Source organism: Bombus bifarius, unplaced genomic scaffold, assembly GCF_011952205.1.
Source record: "Bombus bifarius isolate JDL3187 unplaced genomic scaffold, Bbif_JDL3187 scf7180000008006, whole genome shotgun sequence".
NCBI classification, from domain to species: domain Eukaryota; kingdom Metazoa; phylum Arthropoda; class Insecta; order Hymenoptera; family Apidae; genus Bombus; species Bombus bifarius.
Window position 1 is genome coordinate 973966 of NW_022884384.1, and position 15865 is coordinate 989830.

Genomic DNA, 15865 nt, shown 5'->3' on the forward strand with positions numbered 1-15865 from the left:
TTTTCACGGTATTCGGCCAGAGCGGAGGTGAGATAATTTGTCGTATGGCATCGGGACGCCGGACGTCCTGCAGCGTCATTCCCTCGTTTGTCACCTGAGAGGATATTAACGCTATAGAAGTCTCCTCGGAATCATTACAAATCGCTTCTTCATCGACCACACGTGACAATACCCCGATTTATATATACTATGTACATCGCAACATTATCGTAAAAGATCGATTTCGAAGATGCTTCCTCCCTATTTTAAGCTTTAAAGTAGATGATACCACACCTTTCAGTTTATAAAATTGAGATACATTTTTAAAGAAATACACAGATGTTGAATATTTCAAAGTTTATTGTTCTTCATTATATGTATATATGTAAAAATAAAAACAATATTATTTCATTTTTGAAATCACTTCACATTTGAAAAATGTAAAAATAATCGAAACAAAATGATAAACTTTAAACTCGAAACTTAAGATAAAAATAAAATGTATTCCTTTGTCACTAAACATTTTTATCTGTTTATATGGAAATGAGATAGAAGTAAAATGAACTTATACGTCAAAATGACTTATATGTCATCAAATATTTTAAATTACATTTTAATAGGAATAGTGGTTTTCATATTTTATTTAATCGTACAAGGAAGTTATCACAGCTTTATATTGCTTCAGATACTAGTATTTTCGCTCTCTGCAAGATCTTTCAAAGTGCTTGAATTCTCTACCTCCATGTTACATGCAGCAGAATGAGCAGCTTGTGCTTGCGGCGAAGTATCAGATTTTAAAATTTCGCGCAACGCCATAGTTGCATATGTAGAAGATTTTAAAGACATTTCTATTATTAAAGCTTTATATTGCCCCTCTGAAAAATTGGAAAATTTCACGCATATTTATTAGCTTTTAATAAAAAATAAAAATATCTTAATGTACGCTGAAAAATTGAAAAATATAGCGGTGAAAGATTATACTTGGATCATTTTTTGGAGCTGATGACCTCCTCATTTCGTCCATATCGCACATAATAAGATCGCTATGTTTCTCCGAATAATGCGTAATGTTCCAAGATAAATTTGAAGGAATTTGCAATATCCTTCTATAGGCACCTCCCAAATTATATTTTCTAAAATTAAATAGATATAAAACATAAAAAATATTATAACACAAAAATAATAGGTCGAAAATTCATTTTTGGTAACTTACTTATTCTTCTGTCTCAGGTCAGTAGTTAATCCATCTTTTGCTAAAAACTCATCAAACCATGGTTTAGCATAAGGTGGGTATGTAACTTTCCAGCCAACTAGAGGCATTAATACATCTGCCAAAGTATAATTTGATAAATCTTCTTCTTCAAGAATTTTTACCATAGGAAGATTATATGAATCATCGCTTTCATCTTTTTCATTAGTAGTTCCACTTTGCTGTGTACTCTCGTCTATTTTAAGACAACATTCTGCAGCACCTGTTACTTCTTCTACCAAAGTATTTGATAATTCTTCAGATGCTTCAGAAGATTTCTCGATCTTTACGTCTACATCCATTTCGCTTTCAAGTCTACTTATTTTTTTAATAGGTTCTTCATTACCTTCAGTTGCAAGTTCGCTTCCATTATCATAAACAAATTCTCCTTCGTTATCATTATGTTTTACATTTTTTCCATATACTAAATCCCCTACTATAGGATTTCTTCCAAATTCTTTTATCCTTCTTGATACCATATAATTCCATACAAAACTTTGATAGGCGTGAATATACATTAAGCGAGCATTCCTGGGTATTGAATCCAAAGCACCTTGAGGATTATGAATACCAGATATACTAAGACCCTTTAAAAGTGTAGCCTCTATTTTATCATATCTTCTAATCCTGTTATATGCAGCACTTGCATCTTTAGTTTCTTCATATATTTTTCTAGCTTCTACCAAGTCTTCGTCCTGTTCTTCTTCTCTAGGCTTCAAAATTAAATTGATCGCTTCGTTCCATTTACCTATTTTTTGTACAATACAAAATATATACTCTTATATTAGACAAAGTTTGCACAAAATTAGAAAAGTTAAATTGTTGTGTAAATTAAATTAAGAGAATTACCTTGAAGTAAAGCTTTGCCTATTTCATAAGTTGGAATAGTAGCTACAGTACCAAATCTTTGCAGACCATAGTAATTTATAAATCCATGATCTCTCAAAGAAATCATGGTTTTTTCAATTTGCTCATCTGTTCCGCTGACGTTTCTCAAAGCAATTCTAAAGGAATTACCATTCAACATGCCTAGTTTCAAAGATTCTGTTTCAAATTTAAAGTTTCCTACATATGCTCCACGTACATTTTTTGCTGCTCTTAATATATCTGTGGGTAAAACTTTCCTGACACTAACCCATTGAGTAGTCCATGCTCTACGATCCTTTGTTCCAGCATAACTAAAATTATTTGGCCTTAAATGTAAATTCATGGCTAATTGATTCAGAGCATCCATTGTATCCATATTCACTTTGTGTAACAAAAAGTAACAATATTCTCCTCGCTTTTTCCAATCTACCCGTTTATCTCTCCGGAATTTACGACCTGAGGGCAAAATGTATCATATATAAATCAATAATAATACATTTTGAATTGAAAATGGATATAACATACCAGCACTGCTATTATTTTTATTTGGTAAAATCATCATGATCTTTTTATTTTCCTTATCTATAGTTTGGCTAATAATATTCTTCATTGTCGTAGCAATTCTATGAATTGCTCTACGCTGATCCTTATCCATGTTCGTTACATCAATTTCCATGGTAGATTCTTCTGATTCTTTTAATTTCTGTAGTTGATTCCAAAGAGTATCCGATATCATCTTTTTTAAGTCTTGTAAATTTTTGTCATCTTCTCCATCTGATGGAATGTCTTGATTTGTTAATTTAGCGATTTGTCCATCAAGAGCAATTTCGTTAACATGAAAATCTGTATATCTTTCTTTAATAACACCAAAAAATCCATCATTTCCTATAAACTCTGTAATTCCAACATCGCATTCCTTTAGCCTGTTTCCAACTTTCAATTTCTTTCTTTTTCCATTTGATTGGAAATTCGACCAATTATTAAAATTACGTTTAAAAGGTTTATTGCCAAAATTATTATTTCGGAATCCTTTAAAAAAATTTCAAACGTGAAAGGATTGGTTTCGCAAAAATGATATTTAAAATATGTTTCTTCTGAAAGCTTACCACTGTTATACGATCTTCTATTTTTTCTGTAATCACCGCTCCATTTATTATCTTTTCTAAAATTTTTTTTATATTTTTCAGACGTACATTCTTGTGCAAATTCTTGTTTAATATTATGATTCAAGTTGTTTCCAGAATCGGTATTTTTAATTACTGTCTCAGACATTGCATTTAATAATTTGTTTGTCAAATTTTCTCAAATTTTATTTTCTCACTTAAAAATTCAACATAAGTATAATATCAGAAACGAATTGTTATTTGCAAGTACAAGACTATAACCTGGTAAATCACGTACTTCGAAGCAGTGTTTCTCAACCAGGAACAATTTTCAGATAATTTCAAGTATCTTGTAATTTTCTGATTAATTAAATATTATAAAAGATATTATTACAAAAAAGAGTATATATATTATTATAAAAGATATTATTACAAAAAAGAGTATATATATTAATATATATTTATAATAAATATAAACTAATAAAATTGTTTGTATTCAACTGAACTTAATGTAGAAGTAAAAGTATAAGAGAACGAAATTATTTTTGTAAAACATTTTATTATAATAAAAACATTTCACTTTACAAATTATTTATTGTCAACTTACATTATACGTAATCAAAATATTCAGATCAAATTAAATAATCGTTGCAATCATTCGATAAGTCGAACGAAATAATCGAGGTGAAAATAGTCGATACAGAAAATTCATCTCTATAATTATACACACATACTTTTATAGGAGATTAGAATCGTAATATTTAATTGTCATAAAAAGTTAAAGAGGAGTTCATAGTTCACCGTTCTCTACAAACAAGTGCAGATTTAAAAGTCTTGTATTTTACAATAACAAAATGATTTTAAAGAAAGTAGTATCTCCCACCATCATTCATAAGGTTAAACAACTAGGTAAGTGGGGTTTGAAATATGAAAAGATATATAAATTGTTTTGATTTATATAATTTTTACTATTTTGAATGACATTGACATAACCTTATCGAACAAATTTTTCTATATCTTTAATCATTGTGATATTATTTGATATAATGTATTATTATAAACTAAAATACAAAATCTGTATACATAATATAAGATAATTAGATCATTACTTGTGATTTATGAATATGTAAAATTAATATAATTTTTAGTATATTCTAAATATTCGATTAAACATTTAATCTTTATACAGACAATCCAAATTAGAATACAAATCATATCATTTTTATTTTTACAGAATTACTTTCAAAATCTAATCTTTTTGCAAATTCTTGCAAACTACCTCAATTTGGTAGAACATCTAGTAGTCTTGCCAACGTTAGACAATGTTTAAATTATGGTACAACTATCAATAAAACCAATTGCTTAACAAAGGTATTGGTGTTATAACATTTATTTCAAATATTTATGTTATAAGTTCTTTTCTGTGATATATATTTCATTGTAAATATGTTTTAGTTCCCAGCAACTACCACTTTAGGTACACAAATAAGCCGCAACGCAAGTACACCCACAGGTGATCATGTACGTTTGTGGGTCATGGAAAGAGTTGTTTCAACAGCACTACCAATTTTGATACCTGCTGCTTTAATAGCAGAAAATCCAATTCTTGATGGTATAATGTCTGTATTAGTCGTAATGCACTCACATTGGTAATTATTCATTTTAAAAAATTATTGATATCACACCACATATGATTTTTTGCATACTGCAGAATATTTTTATTTCTTTATTTTTATATAGATTTAATGTGTTTTTATTATATTGTAACACATATTATATAGGGGTTTGGAAGCTGTTATTACAGACTATGCACGTCCTAGTGTTGTTGGACCTGTAGTGCCAAAAATTCTGCACTTTACATTGCTTATGATCTCAGCAGTTACACTGTGTGGTCTGTTTGTACTCATAAATAATGGTCCTGGGGTTTCAAGAGCTGTGAAAGATGCTTGGGCAATTGGCAAAACACCCCCACGAACCATACCTGCCTCTGATGAAGAATAATTCCTTTGTTATATATTTTGATTAGAATAGTTTCCTAATTACTACATATTTTGATTAGATCATGAATATGTTAACTTAGATGTTTTGAAATTCTCTTTATCATAAATTATTCAGAAATAAATTATTTGTCTTTAAATAATTTATTGCATTATTTAAATAATAGTTATAAAAATCCATTTTCATTGTTCTAGATAATATATAAATTGTGATAGCATAACGAATACAAATTAATTCTACAAGTAATTTGAATTAAATAAAATGTATTTATTTATAGAAGTCATAGTATAAAACAAATATGAAACAAATATACCTACAGCATTTATATGTATGTAATATAATTTTTATAACATCAAAAAATTCTAGAACATTATTAACATTATTATCATAGAAACATATCATTCATCCATTGTAATTATTTAAAAATTATCCTGTAAATTAATATTTAGTTTTCTCCCACTTTAGCAGCCTTGTCTATGAAGGATGCAAGTTTTACATCCCTCTGTGATAAACCATTTACATCATGAGAAGACAAAGTAATGTTTACTTTGTTGTAAACATTGAACCATTCAGGGTGATGATCCATTTTTTCTGCTTGCAATGCAACTTTTGTCATAAAACCAAATGCCTGTCAACATAAATATGTAAAAAATATATAACTTATCTATAACATTAAAAATATAGTATAAAGTGATATATATCATAAAAGATTAATTTTTAAAGTGAAACATACTTGATTAAAGTTTTTGAATAAAAATTCCTTATAAATAGCATCCCTATTTTGTTGCACAGACCAACCATTAGATAACAATGGTTTTAAATCCTTTTCTCGTTCTTCTTGAGTAAGTTTTCCCTAAAAATAAGATATATTTTTAAAAAATGTATTAAGTTTAATTTAAATTACTATTTAATATATTTGTCAAGTAATAAGTTTATTCAAATTTTAATCACAAAACTACATAAACATAATCTTTTAATAAAATTCATTGCTATTTAAAACAATTTTAATTAAGCAAAAAGTTTTCCCTGACGATATTAGTAACAGGAATGTCAGATCAATGCTTCAATCGCTCCTTATTTCGCAATAGTATATAATCCGGAAAAATAAATTTTCTGCATAAATATAAAATTTACTTTTTAACTGATTAATAATAATTTTTTTCGTAACTGCTGCCTTTTTAATTATGAAAAATTACAATTTGTATGCAATAGATCTCAACCACTTGTTACGCCCAAAAATGACGATGTCTCATGTGTAAGTATACAAATAATATATGCTTTTACATATTATTCATTTGTTTAAAACAATAAAAATTTGCAAACAGAGTTAAACATCAATTTCAATAATATGAAACAGAAGATCGAAATTTATCATAAAGATTTCAAATTAATGTTCGCGGATTATTTATAAAATTTCCAATTGATACACGCACATATTCCTGTAGGTTAAATATTTTAATTTTCATAAAATATTAACAACAATAATACGTTCTGCAATATATAATGTTATAAATTTATTATAATAATCTTACCATTTTGTTCTTTTTTAAAGCAGGAGCAGATATACTTCTTCGATCGAAAATATGGAATATCTTTCCCCGTAGTATTCCCCCACCATTCATAAGTCGCATGCGCGTTAAAGTCGACATAATTTTATACTTTCTTTTTCCTTGATTATGTCGAAAGACTTTATGTATCACAAGTAAATATTTCAATATTACATGATGAGTTGTTCTTAAAGACCTTTATTATATTATTACGTGTTCCAGTTCAATATCATACATATATTGTCTTAAAGTATTAATAAAATTTCCGTGCGTTTATTTCCTTATGTAATACAAGATTTACGATTCAAGATTTATTTTACTCTCGGATTACAAAAAATTAAGCGCAATATAATATGTAAAGATTCTTGGGTATGAATCATAAGAATGATTTGAAATTTTAATTTGTTTTAATATATCGTAAACATAACCTTATCGGTAAATTATTATCTTAAAAAAAAAATATCAAGTACTCTTAACATTACTATTTTAGTTTTATTATTAAATAGTTCTACTGTTATTTATTAAGTAGATTATATTTATGTAAGTATCGCCGTTTCTTTCAAATCACTACATAAATTAATCACTTACACATACCACGATCATATAAACAGGTCTCGACACTCGCTAGGGGAAACTGTACGAAAATTGAGTCGTGTTTAATTGTGTAAATCAACATGGAAGGATAACAAAATCCGCGTTCTTGCGAGACAGACAGAGATGAATAGAGTGTCTCTGTCTCTATTTGAGACATTCGTACCATGTCACGCATGCGTAGAACGAGAACCTTTTTGTCTTCCATGTTGACTTTTCACAACTAGTCACAGCTCAATTTTCGGACCGTTTTCCCTAGGATTTGGTATATGAGTGTTGAGACCGGTTTGTATGATCGTAATATTTACTAGCAGAGAGGAACAGAAAGTATTCACGTTCATAACATTAAGTTGACCTTCGAGAAGAAACGCTGCACCAAGCGGCCAAGTGCTGCATTGAGTCAGTTCTACCGTAGACAAGAACCTAGTTCTACGTTAGCATAGACAAAAACCTAGTTCCACAGTAGCATCGATTTATTATTTAATTCTGCGGTTGTATGGAAAAGTTCATGCCTTTCTGACCAAGATATTCAAATATAAGAATAACAAACTCGCACAATAATTGAAATAAGCTGATCCAAGAAAAGGCAATTGATTGTTTATTATATCTTTTTAGAGAAGAAAAGGACTCCTCTATTTTAGACGATAATGGATCAATGGAATGATGTAATAATTTTAACATATATTCCATACATAATAGCTTTTTATATTTAACATTAATTTACTTTTAATATTAAATTTACCTTCCTCGCGATAATGTTTTTGTTATAATAAAATCTAAATTTCATTTTGATTGTAATTTCACCAGTTGATGTACAGCGAATAATATTGCTGACGTAATTACGATGTTTAACTATTTTATGATTTGATTATTGGATTTATGAATTGCGTCATTTTATTATAAAGATATTAAATTGTGAGATTCGTGTCTATTTCTTAGTAATTCCTTTTTAATTGCTCCGTTTAGGCCGTCTCTCGTACAAAGACTTTCATCCATACATGTGGTTAGCTTCGACGATACCGATTGCGATTATAAACCTTTTACTCGCTCTTCTCGTTGCGTTGCCTCACTTTTACATTCACATTTATAAAACGGGGAACGTTATGTTAAACGCGTTAATCTATTAATTCTCAAACGTTATCGGCAAATAATAACCAACGTGATGCATCTGAATGAATTATTAATTCGTACATAACGAAGTGAATATAATTAATTTAAAAGACTACCGATTACTTTTACAAATTACGTACTTGAGAAGAACTATTGCTTAAATCACGCGTCTCACTGCTATTTCAACGAAGGAAATTGATCATATTTCATGTTTCTCAACTTCTACAAATCATTAGTTAATTCTTGTTCATTGTTTTACCTGACACAGTTAATTTCCAGATTAAGTGTAATTAACTTGTGATTAGATAATTGATGTTTAGATAATTGAATGAAAGATCACAAAATTATGTCGTTATTTCAATAGGAAAGCGGTACGTAAGTGTATTTTTTATAAATAACGAACACGATACATAAAATCTATTTGTTTGCAGAATTTTCTTATCAATTTTCAAACCAAAAACTACGCTTGTGTGTAGCGTTGGAAAAAGTACATTAGGTTTTATTCACAGTTTGTTCCAATCAAAGATATCGATGCTCAGACCACCTGTTTTTTAAACCCTCGATTATTACATAGATATATCGTTCAAAAGAACGAAATTATACGGAAGATAAGAGAAGATAATACGGGGAGAATCTCCATTTTCGAAGACGTTCTTTGCCTTTCTAAGATAAAGAACACGAGTCAGACTGTCAGTCGAAGTTCGATCAATTATCACTCGAAACGTGTGCTGTTCGATCAATGAATTTCATTTCACTTATTCGTGTCAGCGTCGAGGCGATCCGTGATCGAGTAACTGGCTACCGTTCAGATGTACTCTCTCCTGTCACGGATATCCAGTCGCTAACTATTCCACCATCGTCTATGCGGCAACGTTGTTAACATCGTATATTTGTGCAATATATTTTCAGATTGGTCCGCATCCTAGAACCAGCTTGCGCACGTTATCCTGTCCACGGATGAAAAATAAGGTTGCGCAGCCCATTCGCTCAGATGCTGCCGCATCTAACGATGCGATGCTACCGTTTCTTTCACCCGCATCGTGCATCCTGATGTTGAGTCACAAGATATTCAGATTGAACTGTACTAGGACTGACAATAAAAACTGCACTGTAAATTAGATTTAAAATGTTATTTAATTAATAGAATTAATTAATTAATAGATAGAAAGTGGTATGTATCTTTTAATCGTTACGAAAATAATATCACGAATGTCGATGAACATGATAGTTTGTCTATTTCTTTTGAGATGTAGCTTATATTTAGACGATCCACCAGTGTTAATCTAAATTTAGCAAAAGAATTTGAATTTTTCAATGTATATTGTGTTCGTATATCTCAAACATTGTATGACTATAACTCTTCGATAGAATACCAAATAAGATAAGGAATAAAATGATAGAATGAACGGTGCAACGCATATTATTTTGCTGAATAAATGTTAACGTGCAATAAATATTACTTTACACCGCCAAAGTAACGCGAATGGCGATGATGTTACACAGTATTGATACAAAATGTATACTATCAGCGCTTATCATCAACATACTCAGGGTCTTTCCGTTTTCTGTAAATATAAAATCGCCAACTGCGGTAGATTCTACACTTTATAAATCGGAAGTTTGGATATCGGAGGATACGTCTGTTCCTTTTACTTTCTTTTTCATTATATCATTAACGACATTATAATGAAATTCACATGGATTATGTAAGTAATAATTATAGAAAACATTTTTATCGCTCGAATGAACTGTAGAATTATCTATGACGTACGTCGTAATTTTTCAATACGATTTTAATAAATCTTACAGCGTATTTTTGGCTGCGATCGCGGCCGATGTCAATGGCATCTTGAATAAATCCTTTGGTTTACGATGGTTACTAAGTGTAAGTACAGAAGAATCAAAACTAAAGGAAGAACGACCGCTTTGCCTCACCCAACAATGCAAGTACCTTGGTGAGCAGGAAATATTTCTTAGATTCCTTATCATACTGTACAGATTTTCCTACGAAATAATATACAAATCTTATATTGTTGAAATCTTTTAAATACCGGATCCATATAAGAGAATAAATAGCTTCAATTTGTCTGCTACTTAATAGCGAAGTCGTTACGAGAGAGTATGAACCAAAGCGTGAATCCATGCGAAGATTTCTACGAGTATTCGTGTGGCAATTGGCCAAGACATAATCCACTTCCTGTTGACGAAAACCGATGGAATTTCTTAGTTAAGGCAGAAAGAAAGGTCGATGACCGTCTTAAAGGTTTGCTCGTTCTTTTCGTTTAAGATTATAATTATAATTAGTACCGTCTCTACAAAGATCGTTCACTTGTGTAAAGAAGTTAATTACCTTATGGTTGCTGGTGTGTGCATATAGATTGCGTACATATAGAAAAGATATATAAAATATCCAAAGTAGAATATTTACGATAATATTCATTAGTCGAAACAAATCTCTATCAAAATTTCATCTGTTTAGTTAGATTGCCAAAAATTTAAACATTTCCATGGTCTATCTGTTTATATATATATTTAATATTCTATTCGTTGCTTCTATTCAAATATTCCATTGAAAACGTACAAAGACGAAATGTCGTAAAATACGAAAGTAGCGAAACAATGTCGATATATCTCTAATTTAACATTTTTTGTTTAGAAATTATGGAGGAAGAAGCGAAGCCTGATGATCTGCGTGCAACAAAATTCGCTAAAATGGTGTTTAAAGCTTGCTTGAACACAGGTATTTCTTAATGAAATATAATTCATAATTTGGTAAAAATTGTTTGATTAATAACATCTATCCTAATTTATATTACACATATTTTAGATGTTAATCTTAAAATTATATCACAATCTTTATATCTTAATAAAACAGTAGGAGCGAAATATCATCGTCAAGTTAAATTGTACAATTAATTTACAGACGAGATAGAAAGAATTGGTCTCCAGCCACTTGTATCTACAATGTGGAGGACAGGTGGCTGGCCATTAATAATGGAGAAAGATGAATGGGATCAAGAAATATACAAATGGCAAATTGTGGACGATTACTATGCTCGTTTGACAGGATTAAATAGTTTCCATGATGTACAGGTTCCCATGAGGTACTTGATCTACAATAAAAGATCAAGGCTGCTTGTAAGTATCTACTCACTCGGTAATCATACTTAGTCCAGACATTATTGAGATCAATCAAGATTCTTCACCTATAAAGTAACGATTGCGAAGAACAACGCTGCTTGATGTTTCAGGTCGATACTCCTCGATTATCGGCAAAAGTGGACAGACTTCTAGATTTCGATGAAATCTACGTGGCTAACAGCGAAGAAGACGACCACGAAGAAGGAAGTCAAGAACGAGGTAGCGAAGAATGGCCACGCTCTAAAGAAGACGACGAATTTGAAGTCCTAGAAAAGAAAATCGTTAAGAAAAATATTAATAATTGTACGATTCACGGGGAAAGAATAAGCGAAAAGATCAAGACAATGAAGAAACATGTCATCGAGATACAGTTAGAAGAAGGAACGAAAGGGGCCGTAATGCAAGCAAAAGTTGATAACAAGAGACGATACTTGGAAAGAATTGTTAAGTCGTGGGAACATGAGTTAATATATAAATCTGACAGCGTTGGAAAACCTACAGAAACGAATAGTGGAAAGAATCATGAAAGAATGGAGGATACGAATAACGACTTGTACTTTGACGACGATGATAATGAAAGTGAAGGCATCAGCGCGGATCGAGCAGAATACAATAGCGGCGGTAAAATCGATGAAAACGATGAAGAGAATGATAATAGCAATAATGCTGCAAGTGGTAGCGGTAGTGGTGATTATGAATGGGACGACGAAGACGATAATGGGAGCGGTGACTATGAACGGGATGACGAAGATAGTAGTGGAAATGACAGCGGCGATTACAAGGATGACGATAACGAAAATAGAGATGACGACGATAGCGATAATAGCGATAACTATGACGAAACTAATAAAAAAGATATGGAAGTGGAAAATAAGAGAAAAATGTACGCAGAGTATATACTAAATGTTAGCCTAGCGCTTTCTGAAGCAAGAGGCGTTTCAATACCAAGGGAAAGGCTCCTGGAAGACATTGGCGACTTGCTTAAATTTCAAATAAGACTTCTAACGGTAATGCGATCATTTTATCTTAATCCATTGAATGAATGATACGGAAAATGATTATTTCTTTATTCTTAAAATTGTCTACATTTCTACAGAGTATTAGATACAGAAAAAATATACTTTTAACCTTCGATAGAGTAAATTTGAAGGTGCAAAATTGCATAAAGTATATATAGGAAATATCCAAATACATTTTATAATATTTGATAGGTAAAGCAATTTTCTACCAAGGTTCTATCTTTTTAATTCTTTTTAATAATATTGAAAATATGGATTTGCATAAATATCCACGATTCGTTAATATTTGTATTATGTACTTTAACATTGATAATGTTAAATTTAGAATATTATATCTTGCGGTTAGAAAGCTAAAATTTGTTTAAGATCGGAGTACGCTCCGAACGTCCAGATTCTTAGCTTTCTACTATATTTAATTACGTTATATATATATTATAATTAAAACATTAATATACGTTAATGTGTACAGTACATACACAAATATAAGAAAGCGCTGACCGCTGAACTTAAAGCACTCCAAAACAGATATGACGCTTTGAAAGCTCGGACGGAAAACGGGAAAGTAAGGAAGATTATTCTATTTAAAAAGAGAATAAACTTAATTAAAATTTATCGAAGTTAATCTTTCTAGATTGACTGGATAACGAAAATAAAAGATGCGTTTGCTACTGGAGGTATGGAAATTCCTGACGATTATGTGTTAACTTCGGCCGATGGTTATATCAAAGCGTTGACAAAATTATTAGATAGAACTCCAAGTAGAATAATTGGTATGCCTGAATATATCCTATTCATAATACAACTAATTTTATTACAACGATGAAGTAATAAATAATTAATCAAATTTAATATAAACTTTATACAGTGAATTACATACATTGGAATTTTCTTAGTAAAGTGATACACGCAACTACGAAGAAAATGAGAGAATTATACTATAATTGGGATGGTAAAGTACCCATAAGGAGGTAACAGCGCATTATATCGATTAAAATATTCTTTTTACGTTGACGTATTTTAGAAAACAAAGAAATAAATTCTTTTTACAGAACAAACTACTGTGTCGAGGAAATGAACGCGGTAGATATTTTGGGATACGAATATGCGAAACGATATTTACCAGAAGAAGTTCTACAAGCGGTAAAAGATAAGATATTAATACAATGTAGTGTAATATCGTCATAAAAATTTTATAAAATTCTTTGTGCGACTACCAAAGGCTTCAGATACTGTAAACGAGATCCAAAGAGAAGTTGAATATCGAGTCAAAAATTCAACTTGGGTGGACATTGAAGGCGGAGATATTATTTTGGATAAATTAATATACGCGAAGAAACAGATCGAGTATCCGAAATCATATCGAAATATTACTGTCATGAAAGAACACTTCAGAGGCGTAAGAGTCTAATATACCTTTTATTTTTAATTTTAGTGCACACCTATCTTCGATTTTCATATCTTTACTTCATATTCGACTAATTTTATAATCACACTTTAGGTTAGCGCTAGCAAGTCGCATTTCGAAAACGTGTTAAGCATTATGAGATATAAGAAATGGAGAAATCTAAAAACTTTATTTTCAGAGAAGGATGCTTCCGAAGCATTTGAAGAGTAAGCATTTTCGTAACAAAGACAATACATTATTTTAAATACCTATGTTTACATTGAATTTGAGCTAATCAAAAGATTAACTTTTTTACAGACGTACAAGCGGCAACTTTAATCCTTTGTTAGTAAACACCATGTTCTCGCCATGGCAAAATAGCGTTCGTAAGTTTTAAAACAAAGTAAAAAACGAAACCTGGCTAAGAATCGAGGTCGTTAACGGTGTAAAAGAAATAGAAAGATATTTTTCTAACAATATTCGTAGTAAGGAATTTTTATTATTGCAGAAATAACAGCAGCAAATTTTCAACAGCTACTCTTTGATTTTAGACAACCATGGTAAGAACCTATATGTTAGCATATTTAATATATTTGCCTATTTTATCGATTACAACGTATAATTCTTTGCAAAGTATTATTTCTCTAATGTAGGTACACAGGCTATGGTATTATCGGATTAGTCGTGAGTCATCAAATAAATCATGGTTTTAGTATTATAGGTAGATTATTGTAAAATATTGTTGATCATAAACTTGGTTAACGAAAGCACTGATTTATTACCAATAACTTACAGATCGTATGTTTGACAAAGATGATGATATCACGGTCTGGTCACGTAAAATGAAAGACGCGTACCACAAAACAGCGCAATGCTTCAAAAATCAATTTACGAGATATGGTGTTTTGGAGAAGAAAGTAGGAGATTCTACACCACAGGTATAAAGTTCTTTCCGTCTTATATGTTATATTTTCTACTACGACGATATATATAAATGTAAAGTATATAATATATTGTACTAAACTACTTTAGAACTATGCTTGTATATCTCTATCTTATAATTATAGAATTATGGTCTGCAAACATCAGATGAAAATATTGCAGACACAATGGTCTTAAACTCTGCATTTAAAGCTTATAAACGAAGACTACGAGAATGTGGAAAATCAGACCTTATACTACCAGGATTAGAGCATATGAGTAACGAGCAACTATTCTTCTTGTCCTTTGCTAATGTGAGATAATTTTTTTATTTTTTTAACTATACGATATCAGTGTTTTCAAATTATCAAAAGCAATAACATATTCATAATGTAAATCCGTTAGTCAAATCGTTATTCCGAAAACTTATCTTTTACTGATTACTATCACTATTACTTTATTATTATTATATTTAACAATGCATGAATTAAATATATTCTTGAAAATAAATTTATACGTTCCAAAATTTACAGTTGTGGTGTGAAGTGATAAAACCGGACAAGTTACAAGAGGAAATAAGAGACGATCTACACCGTCCCGGTTTGTTAAGAGTAATTGCTTCGATGTCTAATTCTAAAGATTTCGCTGAAGCTTACAATTGCCCATTAAATAGCCCTATGAACCCAACGGAGAAATGTAGTATATGGGAATAAAGAGATTATGTATCATTGATTGGATGGAAAATGAATAAAAGATAAATAATTAATCATCGAAGCATTTAAAATTTTAAATACTTCTATGCGTTCATGACAATTATAATTAAGTATAATTTCTACTAATAAAATATTCATATCGTACATTTTTATTCGAAAATCAACTTTTCGCATCAAAAAATGTGAAAACAATAAAATTATGAAATTCATATGTCATTTTATTTTATCCTATTCTCACTGCAT

At 30.3% G+C, this 15865-nt stretch overlaps 4 protein-coding genes across 5 annotated transcripts; 2 read left to right on the top strand and 2 right to left on the bottom strand.

Moving 5' to 3' along the window:
- Nucleotides 1-559: 559 nt before the first annotated feature.
- On the bottom strand, nucleotides 560-3515 carry LOC117206329 (pseudouridylate synthase 7 homolog). Its single transcript, XM_033445572.1, has 6 exons — nucleotides 3202-3515; nucleotides 2621-3124; nucleotides 2078-2551; nucleotides 1193-1976; nucleotides 961-1112; nucleotides 560-854 (listed from the first exon to the last, which is right to left on the bottom strand). The coding sequence occupies exons 1-6, from the start codon at nucleotides 3365-3367 to the stop codon at nucleotides 661-663; spliced, it is 2274 nt and encodes a 757-aa protein (XP_033301463.1). The 5' UTR covers nucleotides 3368-3515; the 3' UTR covers nucleotides 560-660.
- A 345-nt stretch (nucleotides 3516-3860) lies between these two features.
- LOC117206327 (succinate dehydrogenase [ubiquinone] cytochrome b small subunit, mitochondrial) lies at nucleotides 3861-5335 on the top strand. Its single transcript, XM_033445569.1, has 4 exons — nucleotides 3861-4107; nucleotides 4433-4569; nucleotides 4654-4847; nucleotides 4980-5335. The coding sequence occupies exons 1-4, from the start codon at nucleotides 4053-4055 to the stop codon at nucleotides 5197-5199; spliced, it is 606 nt and encodes a 201-aa protein (XP_033301460.1). The 5' UTR covers nucleotides 3861-4052; the 3' UTR covers nucleotides 5200-5335.
- Nucleotides 5336-5550: 215 nt separating this feature from the next.
- Nucleotides 5551-7453, bottom strand: LOC117206328 (probable pterin-4-alpha-carbinolamine dehydratase). Of its 2 annotated transcripts, none has more exons than XM_033445571.1 (3): nucleotides 7338-7453; nucleotides 5930-6049; nucleotides 5551-5824 (listed from the first exon to the last, which is right to left on the bottom strand). In XM_033445571.1, the coding sequence occupies exons 1-3, from the start codon at nucleotides 7344-7346 to the stop codon at nucleotides 5642-5644; spliced, it is 312 nt and encodes a 103-aa protein (XP_033301462.1). In that variant the 5' UTR covers nucleotides 7347-7453; the 3' UTR covers nucleotides 5551-5641. The 2 variants fall into 2 exon arrangements, with proteins under 2 accessions (XP_033301462.1, XP_033301461.1); XM_033445570.1 differs by lacking the exon at nucleotides 7338-7453 and adding an exon at nucleotides 6729-7304.
- Nucleotides 7454-10120: 2667 nt separating this feature from the next.
- On the top strand, nucleotides 10121-15829 carry LOC117206341 (membrane metallo-endopeptidase-like 1). Its single transcript, XM_033445587.1, has 18 exons — nucleotides 10121-10150; nucleotides 10254-10399; nucleotides 10546-10707; nucleotides 11101-11184; nucleotides 11368-11582; nucleotides 11696-12592; nucleotides 13074-13166; nucleotides 13236-13374; nucleotides 13470-13572; nucleotides 13654-13744; nucleotides 13824-14000; nucleotides 14103-14215; nucleotides 14307-14374; nucleotides 14497-14548; nucleotides 14642-14709; nucleotides 14784-14926; nucleotides 15056-15223; nucleotides 15443-15829. Exons 1-18 carry the CDS (start codon nucleotides 10131-10133, stop codon nucleotides 15620-15622), a joined length of 2919 nt encoding a protein of 972 aa, XP_033301478.1. The 5' UTR covers nucleotides 10121-10130; the 3' UTR covers nucleotides 15623-15829.
- The last annotated feature ends 36 nt before the right edge of the window (nucleotides 15830-15865 follow it).

Bases quoted from the DNA above. Each gene is read 5' to 3' on its own strand.
- LOC117206327 (XM_033445569.1), top strand. From the start codon at position 4,053: ATGATTTTAAAGAAAGTAGTATCTCCCACCATCATTCATAAGGTTAAA. The intron at 4,570-4,653 runs GTATTGGTGTTA...AATATGTTTTAG, and splicing joins AAACCAATTGCTTAACAAAG to TTCCCAGCAACTACCACTTT. The intron at 4,848-4,979 runs GTAATTATTCAT...CATATTATATAG, and splicing joins GTCGTAATGCACTCACATTG to GGGTTTGGAAGCTGTTATTA.
- LOC117206328 (XM_033445570.1), bottom strand. From the start codon at position 6,845: ATGTCGACTTTAACGCGCATGCGACTTATGAATGGTGGGGGAATACTA. The intron at 6,050-6,728 runs GTAAGATTATTA...TCTTATTTTTAG, and splicing joins CTTTAAAAAAGAACAAAATG to GGAAAACTTACTCAAGAAGA. The intron at 5,825-5,929 runs GTATGTTTCACT...TTATGTTGACAG, and splicing joins TATTCAAAAACTTTAATCAA to GCATTTGGTTTTATGACAAA.
- LOC117206341 (XM_033445587.1), top strand. From the start codon at position 10,131: ATGAAATTCACATGGATTAT. The intron at 13,375-13,469 runs GTATGCCTGAAT...AACTTTATACAG, and splicing joins AACTCCAAGTAGAATAATTG to TGAATTACATACATTGGAAT. The intron at 14,375-14,496 runs GTAAGTTTTAAA...TTATTATTGCAG, and splicing joins GCCATGGCAAAATAGCGTTC to AAATAACAGCAGCAAATTTT.
- LOC117206329 (XM_033445572.1), bottom strand. From the start codon at position 3,367: ATGTCTGAGACAGTAATTAAAAATACCGATTCTGGAAACAACTTGAAT. The intron at 2,552-2,620 runs GTATGTTATATC...TTTTGCCCTCAG, and splicing joins TAAAAATAATAGCAGTGCTG to GTCGTAAATTCCGGAGAGAT. The intron at 1,977-2,077 runs GTAATTCTCTTA...TACAAAAAATAG, and splicing joins AGGCAAAGCTTTACTTCAAG to GTAAATGGAACGAAGCGATC.